A 15,903-nucleotide genomic window follows, 5' to 3' on the forward strand; every position below is an offset into this window, starting at 1 on the left:
TCATTCTGTAGGAAATCAAGGCTTTTTATTTTTCTTTTAAATTAAGTATCATCTTTACATTCTGTGCTGTTCTTTTCTGTGTTTTGTTTTGTTTTTTTAAACTCTGTATACAAATGGAGCCCTTCCCTCCTGGAATTTGTCCCTTAGGCCACAAGCCAGGTTCCACCCATAGGCAGGTGGTTCCCACCGCAGGTTTTCCAGCTTCACTCTGTGGTCTGCCTCCCAGCTGCCTGCAAAACCCCAACCCCAGTATCTCCAAACTTTAATTGGCGTTGAACCTCCAAACAGCTACTTTGATTTTCCCATTTAGCAATAAGTAAATCTTTCGTCTTGGACTCATCTGTATTTTGTCACAAATGTGCCTGTTTTTCTATGTGTGGTCGGGGATTAGAATGGATTGTTAATGAGGGGGCGCACATGTGTACAAGGATGACCTTCTGAGGCTGTTTCATAGGATTGTTCTGAAGGCTGAATGTTAAATGCTCAGTAGATGGTACCTGCCCTCACACACCTGGTCCATTTCCCTGTCTTTGCACTAAAATGTTCTTCCATGGTACTGACAGCGTCTCCCAGCCTGCTCTAGTGTATTTGGAGACAAGGGTTTCGAGTCACTTGTCCACGTGGACAGGGCTTCACTAAGCCAAGTCCACGGCTCCCTTGGTGGTGGTGGTGGTGCTGCTGCTGCTGGTGCTGCTGCTGGTGCTGCTGGTGGTGGTGCTGGTGCTGCTGCTGGTGCTGGTGGGGGGGTGGTAGTGGTGGTAGTGGTGGTGGTGCTGGTGGTGTCATCCTCCCAGTGCAGTGCAGGATGCTGAAAATGGAAGACGAGACTGAGTGTGACCTCTCTGTGCTGGGCGCCCCTGTCTTAACGGGACATCTATTCCTGGCCTATGTGTGGGAGCCAGGGCAGCTTATGGTGGTTTGTGATCATTTGTTTTTGTGCCTATAGTGCACTGTGGCCCTGGACTCCACCTCAGCTGTGCTTTTGGGTGTGGGTCTCTCAAACAGGTTGGGATTGCCCTGAAGCCCTTCCTGCCCCAGCTGCAGACCACTTTCACCAAAGCCCTGCAGGACTCTAACCGGGGCGTGCGCCTGAAGGCTGCTGATGCACTAGGGAAGCTCATCTCCATCCATATCAAGGTGGATCCTCTCTTCACAGAGTTGCTGAACGGAATCCGGGTCATGGAGGACCCGGGTGTCAGGTAAGGCCCTGGTGGGGAGAGCTGTGGCCGTGGGGAGGCCGGGCAGCTCCTGAAGCAGCCTGGGCCCTGCCTGTGTGGCGGGAGCAGTGGTGAAGCAGAGCCAGGTTTTAAGTTGGGTGTACTGGTTCTGTAGGGACACCATGCTTCAGGCCCTGAGGTTTGTGATTCAGGGAGCAGGGGCCAAAGTGGACGTGGTTATCCGGAAGAGCATCGTCTCACTCCTGCTGAGCACGCTGGGACATGACGAGGTACAGCGGCAGGTGGACGTGGGGCTGGGGGGCTCGGCTGGTTTCCCTTCTCTTTCCTTTGGTTAGCATCTCTGCTTTGTGTTAGAAGAACTTGGTCAGTAGTGATAATCACTCCCGACATTCGTATCACTCTGTGGTTTACCACGCCTCTGGTAGTGAGGGAAACAAGGCGCGTCTTGATATCAATATTGATATCGATGATGTGTTGTATAGATAAGGAAAGTAAGGTTTTTAAAGTCCCAGGTCTCTCATTCATTTGTCCTCTAGTCTTAAACAAGTCATTTTCCCTCTCTGCCCCTCATTTCCCCAGTTGTAAAGTGAAGAGTTTCGTTTATTGGTTTAGGAAACATTTGCTGAGCTGAAGGGCCTAGCCCAGAGGTGAATGAAGCATGGGCACAGCCCTCAGGAAACTGTCTAGTGTCTGTCCAGGTGGGAGGGCTTAGCACTGTTGGAGAGGGTGAGACTCACTTGGGGCTGCACCCTAGCAAGTGGTAGAGTCAAAACCAGGACCTGAGCCCCGTGACTCCTGGTTCTGTTCTGATGCCGTTACTGTAGCCCTTCCTGACCCCGTCTAGAAGCATTTGTGAAGTACCCCTTGACAACCCAGTGCTGTAGCGGGCCCAGGAGGGCTTGAGTCTCTGAGAAGAATTTTCTCTTTGCCCTCTGACAGCCCTCTGCTGCGTGGCCAGATGTACACTGTGGGGCTGATCTCTGGAGAGAGGCCCCTGGGTTCACATGGAGCTACACCCCGTCGTCTGCCCATGCATGGGGCCGACTATCATGGCCCTTTAGCCTTCTCTGGGGTACAGATGGGAGACTCCACCTTCTTTTGGTCACAGTCTGTCACGGTTTTTATAGGGCCATGCACAGTGCAAGCAAAAGTTAGTATGTAAACCAATTTGCATTTCACCACAATGGAGCTTAAAATAGATCCAGAGTGGAGAGAGTGGCTGTCGTGTCAGAGAGAGCCAGCTTTAGCCTTGCTTGGCACCTGGGCAGGGAGCTCAGAGGCCCAAGGTGCTGGCCAACCACCCTCTTCCTCAGAACTTGCGCTGGATCGAAGGTGGCAATCCAGAGTGCCAGCCCAGCTGATGCCTCCCCATGGGCCCTTGAGACTCTGGTTGTTTGTTTTGTTTTGGGAGAGGCACGCCAAGTTGGCACTTCCTAATACTGTAGCACATAACCTGAATCCACTGTGTGGTGTCCTGTAGTTAGCTGGCAGGGAGAGCAGCAGGGCTTTTTATGTACGTGGCTTTGGTTTTGACACAAAACACTCGGCCTTTACCTATTGCCTTGGGTTGATCAGCTCTTCAGTTTAACTTCCCGGGACAAACCTGAGTAATGTCAGGGCAGCAGGGAGTCTCTCTGGACATAGGCGGACACATGAGCGGTTCGGGGGTGGGTGTGGGGTTGGGGGTGGAGCGCCAAGTGGTCCTCTGACCGCCTTTTCTGGGCACTGTGGGCGGGAGCTCGCGCCCCTCCCCGCCTCACAGGGCTGTTGATAGTAACTGAGATAATAAATATGAAGCATTCAGGCTTGTAAGAAGAAAGGTGCTATGTAAATATAGTTATTCTTGCTATTACGATGATGATTAACGTATGCACACAGGCTGGAGTTTTCTAAAATTAAGTGCTGGGTGTATAATTTTTAACACGGCACCAAGTGGCAGCTGCAGTGAGTGGCAGTCCCGCTCTGGCGGTGGGAGCGTGGAGTGCCTGGAGGGAGGACTGGACTTAGGGTCCGCCTTCCTTCCAACGTTGTTCCCGTGGAGCCCGTGTGGGCTTGCATCCCCATTCACTGCCTTCTCTGCTCCGTCAGGACAACACTCGCATCTCCTCAGCCGGGTGCCTGGGGGAACTGTGTGCCTTTCTGACGGAAGAGGAGCTCAGCACTGTTCTTCAGCAGTACTTGCTGGGTAGGCCTCTTGTGTCCACGGGGGGCTTTCTTTTCAGGGCCTCTCTGTCTCCCCTTCCCCTCAGAGGGTCTTCTGACAGTGGGACCACCCTCTCCTTGGAAATTCAGCTGTTAAAACAAAATGGAGTTTCTGGGGGTTCTGCAGCCCCGAGTGTTTATGCTCCAAGAACACAAGCCACAGTCTGGAGCAGTTTGTGAGGGATGGCTGCTTGACATCCACTCGGGGCAGGGAGGCCTGTGTGCAGCGTGGACTGGGGTTTCTGCCAGGCTCTGAGCTGGCACATGAGTCTCAGGTCGGGGAGGTGGGCTTCGTGGGCGGTGGGCCATGCTGTGAGGTACAGGTTAACCTCAGTGTGTCCTTGCACCCAGCGGACGTGTCTGGCATCGACTGGATGGTTCGGCACGGGCGGAGCCTGGCTCTCTCCGTGGCTGTGAATGTGGCTCCCAGCAGACTCTGTGCAGGCAGATACAGCAGTGAAGTTCAGGACATGATCCTCAGCAATGCCATGGCAGACAGGGTAAGGCTTTGGGGCAGCCAGACTTGGTGCTCAGAGACCTGGGTTCAAATTTTACCTTTGCCAGTAACTTACTGTGCCCTTGGACTAGTACTTGATCTCTCTGGGCCCCAGTTTCATCATCTGAACAGTGAGGAGTTTGGGTTGGAGCATATAGAGGTCCCTTCTAGGTCAGAAGGTCTCTGATTCCTGACCTGGGAACTAGTGACTCGGGTTTGGTTCATCTGCCTCACAGCCACGGCAGACCCTCTCCATGAGAGCTGCCGGGGGGTGGGGACTGGTGGGGAAGAGGCAGGGTCCCTGGAAAGTCCTGGGGAAGGGCTGGTGCCTGGCCCTGCTGCCCCGAGGACGGAGCCGGAGGCCACCCCGTCTAGCTCTCTCCTCTCTCCACAGATCCCCATTGCTGTGAGTGGAGTCCGGGGCATGGGCTTCCTGATGAAGCATCACATCGAGACAGGAGGAGGACAGCTGCCAGCCAAACTCTCCAGCCTGTTCATTAAGGTGAGCAGGGCAGCCAGGCTTGTGAGAAGGACCCGTGACCAAAAAACACTAGAGGTGTGTCCTCTGTATTCTAGGAGCTCTCCATGGATAGCCTGCGGCATCTCTGAGCCCATAGGACTGGAATGCAAAAGAGTCGTGTGTGAGCTTTTCTCTGAAGGAGTGCCCAACTTTTTGTCAGGATGTCAAATAGACCTATGACCCCAAATCACGCTAAGAACCTCCATTTTAGGCATTCTTTCTAGGCACACCAATTTTGCAAACTTTGGGGCAGACCTGGGTTCAAATCTTAATAAACCTCCTCTTCCCTGCCTGCCTTTAGCAGGCATGACACTTACTAGTATGGCTGTCGTGGTGGCTGTTGTGGCGGCTGTGAGACCCAAGGAGGAAAGCTGGGGAGCCTGACGGTGAGGCCCCAGCCCCTGTGTAATAGAGCACACTTCTCAAACGGTTGTGTGCACACAAGACAGAACCAGAGTCTGCATGCTAAGAGATGCGGCCGAGCCTGAGACCCTGCCTTTGTAACCAGCTCCCAGGCAATGTCAGTGCTGCTGGTGCGCTGACCTCGCTCTGAGTAGTGAGGTTCCCAAGGCTTACTGCACCACCCTGCAGGCACCCACAGTGGAGAGTTTACAGGGCCCCGATTAGATTGAGCCTGTATGATGGCATCACCCTGCGTGCAGCTTTTATCAGCGTTTATTACTGATGACCTGCTGTGTGCCCAGCCGGGCTAGACCCTGAAGGTGTAGAGGTGAACAGGGCAGACAGGATCTCTGGAGGTGGAGGTACACAAAAAGCCTGTGGGAAGGCTCTGATTTAGATGGGGCTGTCGGGGAGACCTCTAAAGGCTGACGCTTCAGCTGAGCCCTGAAGAATGAGAAGGAACCAACCAAACGAGGATCTGGGCCAAGCACGTCCCAGGCAGTGGGACCAGCCAGTGCAGAGGCCCGAGGCAGGAAGCAGCATGGTGTGTTTGCAGAAGCTGAACGCCCACGTGGGCCGAGAGTGGTGAGCACAGGAGAGACTGGCATGAGATGAGGTGGAAGAGAATAGGGTCCGAATCACACCTGGTTATTACCCTCCCACAGTGGGGATGGCATCGGAGGGGAGCAGTGGGGTCAGTTTCCATGATGAAGAGAGTGTCAGGGCAGAGTCTGGGCTGCTTTGAAAAACAGACTGGATGTGCCTGGCTGAAAGCCTTGCGCTCCTCTTCATAGTGTTTGCAGAACTCATCCAGTGACATCAGGCTGGTGGCTGAGAAGATGATCTGGTGGGCAAACAGGGACCCACTGCCTGCCCTGGACCCCCAGGCCATCAAGCCCATCCTGAAGGCTCTTCTTGACAACACCAAGGATAAAAACACCGTCGTCAGGGCCTACAGCGACCAGGCAATCGTCAACCTCCTCAAGATGAGGCAGGGAGAAGAGGTGTTTCAGGTGGGAATCTGGGACTGGCGTGCCTCCCCTGGGCGTCTGTGGGCACTGGCCTTGCAGGCCTTCTGCATGAAGTGTTTAAGCATCACTCTTCACTGCCACCCCGTCCGTATGCATGAGTGTTGACAGGCAGATTGTAGTCGAGTGACAGGTCTGGTGCCTAAAAACACATTCCTCTACTCCTGAGGTGTTCAGACGTCTTTCAGCAGCAGAGCCCCTTCTTCAAATAGACTTTCACGTGGCACACAGCCACAACAGCCACAACAGATCCCACAGTGCTGCCCGTTGAGGCCCAGAGTCCTGTCACTCAGTCCCCTGCCCGCTGAGCAACCTTTAAAGCACTGAACAATACCTCACCACGTGAAAGGCGTGATGAGTGGTTGTCTTGGCTTTCCCTGGATCCATCTGATTCCCTTATTTTGCCAGATTCCACCTCAGTGGTTCTAGTCCTGGGTTAACATTCATTTTTGTCTTTGATTGGAGAAATCTGAAGCCATATTTTCTGACTTCGTCTCCTTGTTTCCATCTTCCCCCTAGTCCCTCTGCAAGATCCTGGACGTGGCCAGCTTGGAGGTGCTGAATGAATGCAACCGAAGGTCTCTGAAGAAGCTGGCCAGCCAGGCCGACTCCACGGAGCAGGTGGACGACACCATCCTGACCTGACAGACCTGGGCCTGTCCACTGGGCTCTGCATCAGCATTTCAGCTCCACCTCTTTGTTCAATGTTTTCATTTTTGGAAATACATTTGTTCTGACGGGGAGCTTAGGAGATGGCGTTCCCAGAAAGTATTTTAATATTATCAGCAGACCACAGCCAAAGCCTTAAATCAAACCCACACACAACTGAAAATTGCCTCCTCCATCTCTCACCCTTTTCTTTGGAGACGAGAAGGAAAAGCACATTGGTGAGCCTCACCCAGTGGTAACCAAGAACTGCTTGTCCGCTCTGCATGTAGGTCTGGAACAAGGAGGCTCAGACTTCAGCTTCCTGGTCTCCTGTGCTTGAGCTCTGGTCCCAGGGCCAGTGCTGCCAACCTTTGCCTAGATCCTGAGGGGCACAGAACCGTGGAGGTGTGCCCAGTGTGGTGTGCCTTGGTGTGGCTTTTCAGCATTGTGTAGCCCAACTGGATCTGACCCTCCAGGTGACAATGACACACACATAGCCCTAGCAGTTTGCAAGTCAGGAGAGGGGTATAGGTTTAAATGCAGGTGGTTTGAAGGAGGGATGTTTAATAAAGGCTTTGATTTAATCTTGATAAGCAGATTTTAAAAAATCTCCAAACATCCACTAAACATGAAGCTTCCTGCATCAGGAACAAGGCAAGACTTGCAGCTGTTTTCATAAGCACAGGCAGCAGTCTGATTTCTGGGCATCTCTCTCCTGCTCTTGGAAGTCTTGTAGATATCTACAGACTTCTCTGTCCTGAGGTTGGGTATCAAGGGGGGTGCAGCCAGGCCTGTGTTCTCACCTGCTGTGGAGGTTACAGGGGTCGAATTAGCCACCTCCCTGCTCTGTCCTGACTCAGACCGGTAGGGAGCTTCTGGGAGTCAAGTTTTAAAGAGAAACTCTTCCCCTCTGTGGAATAAGAACAAACCACATTCCTGTAATCAGAATTGCCAGAGGAAACCAAAGTTGCAGTTCAGCATCTGCCTCCTTTATGAATGACTTCCTTCCTCCTAGTTCTTGGAAGGCTCGTGATCCAAACGTCCTGTCTGATGGAGCACGCTCCACCGGGCCCAGAGACGCAAGTGTTTCTGGGCTGTTTCCCTGGTCACGATATGGAACAAACTTCTATCAAAATTTCTGGTCAGAGCTGTAAAAGGAAGAAAAATTGAACATGGTGGTCGCAGACTCACTTTATAAAGGGCCTGAAGTGCTATACCAAAAAAAGCAAGGCTTTGCTTATTAATGATGCAGCAGAGATAGAAAGTAGCCTTGTGACTCAGCACTTCTGATGAATAAGACAAGGTGACCTCTGAGATAATTGCTTTCTATGCCTGAGCCGTATATGTCACAGGACTTCTTATTTTCTTGCAGCAGACACGGTCTCATCAGGCTCACTGTAAATGTAGAATCCCAGGGCTGGAAGGGACCTTGAGAGGTCAGCTGAGCTGATCCCCATAGCCAAGGCAGCCAATGGTTACAGCTCTTGGTAGCCATGGTAACTGTTCTCTGCTTCTGGGATTCAGACGGTCATCAGCATCCTCCCAGCTGCCTGGGGCATATGTCCAGCAAGCCGTCTGCATATGCAGTCACCTCTGCCAGTTAGCTGTGGGGAGGCAGATGAAGTTCCCATGTGAGGGGGCGTGGGCTGGGAGACCTCTTTTAAGCCCCTGAGGTAGGTCTTCAGTGTTTCCTCTAGAATCTTAGAGGCTTATGTCTACCTCTGGTGTTCAGTCCCCAGTCTGAAGTTGGGAGGGGAGCCTGATGTACTTAGAGGTGGAAGACACTCAGTAAGCAAAATCCAAAGGAAAAACACCAGTTCCAGTTCCAGAAACTGGAGGAGGATGAGATCTCTCTGTTCAGGATAGACGGATAAAGGTTGATTTACAGACGGAGATGACTCAGAGGCTCCCCGAACATACTGAATTGTATTTCCTGAGTCTGGAAGGAGGATGTGAGCTCCCAGGAAACGAGCTGTGAAGGGCTGTCACAGCCATGATGGTGGAGCAGGCAAAGGGCACCCCGTCAGGCCAGAGTCATAGCAGTCCTGAAAACAGCTGCCCAGACTGAACGAACATCCTGGAGGAAATGGAGCTTAGCTGCAGAGACCAGAGCTATTTGCCCTGGTGGTTGGTTTAGCCTTGGACGAGTCACCCAACATTTCTAGGCCAATTTTCTCATCTGTATAATGAGGAATTTGGAGTGGAAGCTCTCCATATGTCTTAAAGTTATCTTTTGGGGGTTAATAGTAATTAGATGACATTTGGCATTTTTTTCACTTAACCCACTCAACCTACGGAGTAGTTTCTCTTATTATTGTTTTCCTGAGGAGGAAATTGAGGCACAGAGAAGTCACAAGGCTAATAAGTGGCGGTCTGTCCCCAGAGCCATACATGGCCTTTCTCTTATTCCTACTGAGCTGGCTAGTTGGGCACAAGCACCGGCCACTGTTTAGGCCGGGGCCTGCAGGCCTCTCACATCCTGCAGCACATGAGGTAAAGTGCTGAGGCGGCTCCAGGTGACTGGCCCGGGACCTGAGCCACACCAGGCCTCCCCCAGCAGCTCTGTGGGCTGAGCCATACCTCACCCCACGTATGGGACCCTTGCTGTCTTTAGAAAAGACATTTCTTTTTTTTTTTTTTTTTTTTAGAAAAGACATTTCTAAGACTTCCATGATCCTCTAGAGAGGGGACTCCCGTCTTTCTCTGCCATATGTTTGAAAGGCAGTGACAAAATGGTGTGCCTTTAGCTAATCCAGGGAAAACTAAACAGCATTCTCAACCCTTTAACTCTAGGAGCCTCTGGAATCATGGGCGTCAAGACTATTTTAAAATGTGGGGGAGTGTGACATGGTTCATGTCCCTTCTAGGAACCAAAGGTGAGTTCCCTTGGTCCCACTGCTGTGATGCCGGAGGGCTTGGGAGAAGGGCAAGGGACCTGCAGGGTCAACACTATTTTATTGGCAGGGATTTGGGGACGTTATTTTACTGAGAACTGATCTCAAAACAAGACAGGCAGTTGGGAATGTTTTTCTTCTGAGTACAGTTCTGTGCAGACTGGTCTTTAACTGCTACAAGCCTTTTTAAATAAGAACAATAAGAAAAACAGGAGCCAGCCTAACTTAAAGATCTAGGTTCTAAAATATTTTTAAGGAAACACAGCTATTGCTTTAGAAGTCTAGCACAGGGACTTCCCTGGTGGCGCAGTGGTTAAGAACCCGCCTGCCAGTGCAGGGGACACGGGTTCGAGCCCTGGTCCGGGAAGATCCCCCATGATGCGGAGCAACTAACCCTGTGCGCCACAACTACTGAGCCTGCGCTCTAGAGCCTGCTTGCCCCAACTAGAGAAAGACAGCGTGCAGTAATGAAGACCCAACGCAGCCAAAAATAAGTTAAAAAAAAAAAAAAGTCTAGTACAGAGCGCCCTAGTGGAGCTGCACAGACTTGGAAGTCAGGTTTAAACCTTGACCACTACATATTAAGCCAGAGCATGTCCCCTAACCTCTGTGAGCCCATGTCCTCATCTGTACAGTGACAAGCCCCACAGGCTTGTCTGGAGTGAATGAGGTAATGCCCTCCATACATGGCTGGGCGCGCGGGCGGTGCTGCAAATGTGGATGATGTGAGTAAAGTGAGGTATACTGACAAAAATGGACTGAACAGTGGGCACCTAGTACCATTTAAGGTGCGTCGCAAGTGCAGTGCTCTTATCCAGGGGGCAATTGCTGGACCCAGAATTTACAGATGTTAATTTTTTGAGCCTAAAGTTTGAAAAGCTATTAACTTAAAATCAGATTTTTCTTGCAGAGTGATTACTGCATTTGAATATCTAAAACACTGAAAAAGAGGTGTGTAAGCACATGGTTGGGACTTCACTGTGCCTGGGCTGGAAAGCACTCCCCTGTCATTGCTGGAGCAGTGCTTCCGACAGGAGAGGCCAGGAACCTGTCCCTGTTTTATGAGTACAGTTGAGGTATGGAAGGAAAGGAGCATCTCTGAGGTTGTGTGGCCAGTTGGCTGCAGAACTGGAAAAAACCCACATTTCTTGATAACTCTGGTCACCACGTCCCAGGGCCATACTATAAAAATACTTTTGGAAGGTGAATTTAACAAAGGAAACAGTCAAGTTCTTGGCGTGTGGCTCTCTGGAGTGACTAGGTTTCACCTTTCAGAAGAGGTGGAGCTCAGTTATTTCACTGGGTGGTTCTGAGCTGCTAGGAGGGTTCCCTGCAGGCCGCTCTGGTGGAAGGGTAGTGTTGATATTAACAAAGCTTAGGAAACTAGAAAAACTGGTCCAAGGATTATTAGCTCAGTGGGATTTCTGGGTGAGACTCCTGAGTGTGTCTGCATGGAAACACCGGTCACTTTGTGATGCTGCTCTGAGCTCTCTGGTTGAGATGGCAGCCTGGTCATAAACTACGTTAGATCTTTCTTACCATTTAGGTTCCCATGGAAAAGGGAGGTGGGAAGCTGGGTGCAGCAGTATCTAACCCAGAGTTGCTCAAACATTTTGCTTCAAGACTCCTTCACACTGTGAAAGATGATAGAGGACCCAAAGAGCTCTGGCTTATATGTAATTTGCCTACTGATACTTACCATCTTAGCAAAACTGGTCAACCTTAAAAGCTTTATTAATTCGTTTAAAAAGAATAAATCCATTACATATTAGCATAAATAACCATAACAGATATTTTTTTCAAAACAAGCCATTTTATTTATTTATATTTAAAATTTTTTAAATTAATTTTGGCTGTGTTGGGTCTTTTGTTTTTTAACATCTTTATTAGAGTATAATTGCTTTACAATGGTGTGTCAGTTTCTGCTTTATAACAAAGTGAATCAGTTATACATATACATATGTTCCCATATGTCTTCCCTCTTGCATCTCCCAAAAGCCATTTTAATGAGGAGAGTGGGATTGCTCTGCATTTTTGCAAGCCTCTTCACTTCTGGATTCTCATGTCTCCTTCTGCATTCAGTCTGCTGCAATGTCACATATCATGCAGGCGCTGGAAAACTCCACTGTACACTTGTAAGGAATGAGTGGAAAAGGCAAATGACATCTCAGTATTGTGAAAATGTTTCAACTTCACAGATCCTTTGAAAGGGTCATAGGGAGTCCTGGTGTCCCCAGCCCATACTTTGAAAACCGTAATCTCGAAGATGGGAGAAAAATCCTACTGAAGGGTTTAGCAGGAGGGGGTTTGACCCTGATAACGTGACAGACCCCAGATTTGGCCCACTCCTCACAGAAAGCAAATTCCAAGAGAGTTCAACCAGATTTTTTTTTTAAACTGGATTATTTCTGATGTTCCTTCTAACTCTTTAATTCGGTGTGTGGCTTCACTTTAACTGAACAGAAACCAAGTGCCTACCATGTGCTAGTCCCCAGTGGATATCAGGATGGTCAAGGATCATCCTGCAGTCAAGGAACTTCATGGTCACTTGATTTGAGGGGGCTGCCGAAGCGCAGGGCAAAGCGATTGCCAAGTCTCTTGATATGGCCTCAGGCATGCAGGTGAGGGGGTAAAGGGCCAATTCAAAGGGAGAGACCAGATGGTTCCCTTTAGTCCTTCCCTCTTGGACCAGCATGTTGGACGGTGCCCCATCCCACGCATTTGAAGTCCGACATTCAGCGTACCTGCCCTCTCAATTCTTGTTTACACCGAATTCCCCCATTACATGATTGCAGCATATGCTTCCTCCTTCGATACCTATTTCAGCAACTTTAGAATCCATTGCTGACCAGTCTGAATTGTGGATTTCACAGGTTCCCTCCAGGCCTCCGCCACACTGGCCTTCATCTCTCCTACTGCTACCCTGAGGCACCTCAGGCATGAGGGTCCCTCTCCTTTACCCTCAGCCTGTGACACCACACTTCTTTACACTCCTCTTTGCCAGTTGAGCTTTTTAAAGTGCTCTTAACCCATCTTCCTTCTACCCTTACTGCTCAGTCCTTACTGTTCACTGGCTGCCAATCGTCTACCTACGCTATCCTGAAAAATATTCACCCCACTGTTCTCACCAGCCACTCCATTTCTCTTTTCATTCACAACCAAACTTATTGAATGAACAGTATATACCCACCCCTCCACGGCATCACTTTCTGTTCTGTAAACCTGTGTACACTCCTGTCCCCCTTACTCCTTGGTTTTTCCTTTTAACACATATTTGCATTCTCAGAATGTAAGCTCCACAGAAACAGGGATTTTAAAGCTTTATTTACTGCTACATCTCCAGCTTCTCCATCAGTGCCTGGCACACAGTGAGCCCGCAAATGTACGTTGACTCATCTTCCCCAATTGTACCATAAGCTCCCCGAGGGTGGGGCTTTGTTTTGCTCCTGTTACATCCTCAGTGCCTGGCACCTAGTAGGCACACAATACTTACTGAATTAGCAAAGGAATCCAGTTGTCAGGTAAATTTTGTGATTTTTATCTTTTTTTTTTTTGGCTGTGCCACGTGGCTTGTGGGATCTTAGTTCCCTGACCAGGGATCAAACCCGGGCCCCTGCAGTGGAAGTGCAGAGTCCTAACCACTGGACCCCCAAGGAATTCCCTATGTGATTTTTTAAAAAACACTAATTTGGTAGATATCGTTTGCATACTATCTTTTGCATCTGTCCCTTCCTGCTGTTACCTCACACCTGGGCTTCGGCAGTAACCTTTAAAGCTCTGCAGCTGAAATCCGTCCTGCATGCTTGCACCAGATAACTTTCCCCAAAGATTTTGATATTGCTCCTCTGCTCAAGAACTTTCAATGCTTCCCTATTGTAGTTTCTAATGTATGAACAGGTGGTACTGCAAAGCTCATCTGTAAGCTGGCTGTTCAGAACAGTGGAACAAAGTTTCCCATCAGTGGCACATAACTGCTACTTACCTCAGATCACAAAAGTTTATGTCTATTTCTAAATATAGACTTTATAATCTAGCTACCATAACATAGCTCCAGTCATTGAATTGTAGTTTAGATAATTTAAAACAATGTTTCTAGAGGAAAATGTGCTCACAGTTTCATTTTTGGGAGCCAGGCACACATCCTGGCCTGCAGGGGATTCTCCCTCAAAGCTAAAATAGATGATCCTTACGGCTGTGACAGCAGCTATCTAAATACACCCGCCATTCACAGCTCTCTAAATTCCAATTCCATCATGAAATCTTTATGATGAAATCCTTTCCCCATCATTCTAGCTGAAAGTGATAGCTCTCCTCTGAAGTCTAGGCTGCTTGACAGCTATTTTCTCTCTTGTATTGTCTTGTATCTTTTATTTCTCATGAGTGTGTCTTATCTCTAATGAGATTGAAAGCTCCTGGATGGGAAAAGCTCTATCCTATAGTCTGTGGCACATAATAAATAGTGAGTTCTCATTAAATGGCTACTTGAATAAATGAAGGAATTAATGCCTATTGCTTTCCAGAAGGCAGGCAAGTCAGGAGTCTGGTCTTCATAATGGCCAATTCTGTTCTACTTCTTCAAAGTATCCTACAGCCCTGATATCAGGAGGCTGCCTTGGGCATGTGTGCTTGAGTCTGCAACAGGAAATGGCCAAAAGCATGAATGAGTCAGTGGAAAATGACCTTGGTTTAACAGCATTAGTTACTGTTTATCACATGCCTATATGAGCCGGGTAATTTGCAAACATATCTCTAATCTTTACAACTATTCTGAGGAAACTGGGGCTCTGAGACATTGTGATGTGACTTTTCCAAATCTCGAAGCTTTTAAGAGATGGAGCCAGGATTCTAAAGCATCTGAACCAAAGTCTCTCTGATTCCAGAGCAGGTTGAGAAGATGATCTAGAGTGACCTGCCTCACTGGCTGGTCAGGGGAGGATGTGCTTGCCTGGGGAATACTCTGAGGCTTCTTTCTTCCCTTATATTTCCTAAAACTGTTGGATCAAAGGCGACCCCACTAACCTTTCCCAGACCAAGAAGCATTTTTTTCAGTGATCATATGAATAGCTCCCCTCCCAGTTAGTACCTTTGGATCCCAAGTCCATGTTCTTTTGTCATCACCAGGCTGATTCTCAGCTCCTGGAAAAACAACTCAAAGTTTGAGTCAGACACTCCATGTGCTGTTCAAGGATCTTCCCTGCAACACTGTTTATAATAACAAGAAATTATAAACATGAATGCCTATCAACAGCAGAGTGGTTAAATACCACCATATGATGGAGTGCCAGTACCCCGCAGCTGTGAAATGACAGAAGGTTTAAGTATGTTGTTAAAGAGAAAAGGCAACTTACATACACATGTGATTGCACAGGCAAAGAAAATTCATTTAAGGACATTTATGCATTCAGAAAATATTTGTTAAGCATTTTAAGGTATCCAAGAAACTTAATAACAGGGGTTACCTGTGAGGAGTGGGTCTGAGGGAAAAACAGTAACTTGTGCTTTTTGGTAAGCTTCTGTACATTTAAAAAAACTCCACAAGCAGTATTCTGTATAAAGTCAAGATAAAAAGAAGTTTGAGAAAACAAGTAGAAATATCCAATAGGTACTTGACTAGAAAGGGACAGGGCTGTACAGAACTTATAAGTAACAATTTTTTTCCCTGCAGTTCTACAAATGAGGATGGCGGTAGGCGCGTCCTACTTTTAGTGCAGGTAGGAACTTACTCTAAAACGGGAAAAAAAAAAAAAAAACCTAGGGCTGATGATAAACCGAATACCGCTTAACTTCTGCGGCCCAGGTCTTCCTACGCGATCTGAAGAAGTATTATCTGTAGATGGTGTGCAACTGAAGCCGCGGGAGCTGCTGCTGTCGATCCCAGGGGTGCATCTTAAACGCCGGGTCATTCATCTCCCAAGTTCTGCGTCAAGCTGGAAGAGACGCTGGAACCACCCACCCAGCTTTACCAACGATGCAACTCAGGCTTCAAGAGGTCACAGGGCTGGGATGTGATTTCGCCCCAGCGCTGACGTCAAAGGCCACACTCCTAACACACTACGTCCCGGCTCATGTCCTGTAAAACTCCGCAGCCTCCAGCCGCCTAGGCGTCCTGTCCACAGCCCCGGGACACGGTGGAGGGCCCGGTGCCAGCACCCCGGAGGCAGCGTCCAGACAGAAGGGAGCGAAGTGTCCGAGTCCCCAGTCCCGAGAAACCGGGAGCTCGGCCTAAGAGCCGCCCCGCTAGTCACTGCCTACCAGTCTTTCTCTCTCCGCAGCGCTTGCGAGTCTTGAAGATGAAGAAGCGAGTCCGTCCCGGGCCACGGCCGGGCTTCTCCGGCACTCTCGGCTTCTTACAGTTAGGTTTCGACCGCAGCTCTGCTCTCCGAGACTTCCGGGCAGGGGGCCGCGGAGGGCTGGCGGCGGCGACGTTCACAGACGGGACGCAGGGAAGACCGGTCAGCGCCCGCGAGACCCTTCCAGGGCGCATGCGCAGTGCGTGAGCGCGGAGAGGGCGCGGCTGGCCGCGACCGCGGCTGCG

At 49.5% G+C, this 15,903-nt stretch overlaps 1 protein-coding gene and 1 long non-coding RNA gene across 5 annotated transcripts in view; one reads left to right on the forward strand and one right to left on the reverse strand.

Annotated features, from left to right (window-relative positions):
• Positions 1–15,903, forward strand: part of GCN1 (GCN1 activator of EIF2AK4) — a 66,658-nt gene that overhangs the window by 49,443 nt on the left and 1,312 nt on the right. Inside the window, exons 52-58 of one of the 2 annotated variants that reach the window (XM_032602651.1) lie at positions 1,006–1,199; positions 1,333–1,447; positions 3,267–3,363; positions 3,732–3,880; positions 4,271–4,378; positions 5,593–5,811; positions 6,346–7,064. In XM_032602651.1, coding sequence (XP_032458542.1) covers positions 1,006–1,199; positions 1,333–1,447; positions 3,267–3,363; positions 3,732–3,880; positions 4,271–4,378; positions 5,593–5,811; positions 6,346–6,471 — 1,008 coding nt within the window. In that variant the 3' untranslated portion in view covers positions 6,472–7,064. Of the gene's footprint in view, positions 1–1,005; positions 1,200–1,332; positions 1,448–3,266; positions 3,364–3,731; positions 3,881–4,270; positions 4,379–5,118; positions 5,127–5,592; positions 5,812–6,345; positions 7,065–15,903 lie in introns of those variants that run through there. The other variant, XM_032602652.1, reaches the window with a different exon arrangement.
• On the reverse strand, positions 11,085–15,859 carry LOC116738835. 3 transcript variants are annotated; one of them, XR_004345380.1, is made up of 4 exons: positions 15,145–15,859; positions 14,828–14,914; positions 14,452–14,504; positions 11,085–11,500 (listed from the first exon to the last, which is right to left on the reverse strand). It is a non-coding gene; the product is annotated as an uncharacterized LOC116738835 (long non-coding RNA). The 3 variants fall into 3 exon arrangements; XR_004345381.1 differs by having other exon boundaries at positions 11,085–14,000; positions 15,145–15,851; XR_004345382.1 differs by having other exon boundaries at positions 11,235–11,500; positions 15,120–15,851.

This window comes from Phocoena sinus, chromosome 14, assembly GCF_008692025.1.
Source record: "Phocoena sinus isolate mPhoSin1 chromosome 14, mPhoSin1.pri, whole genome shotgun sequence".
Lineage (NCBI taxonomy): Eukaryota > Metazoa > Chordata > Mammalia > Artiodactyla > Phocoenidae > Phocoena > Phocoena sinus.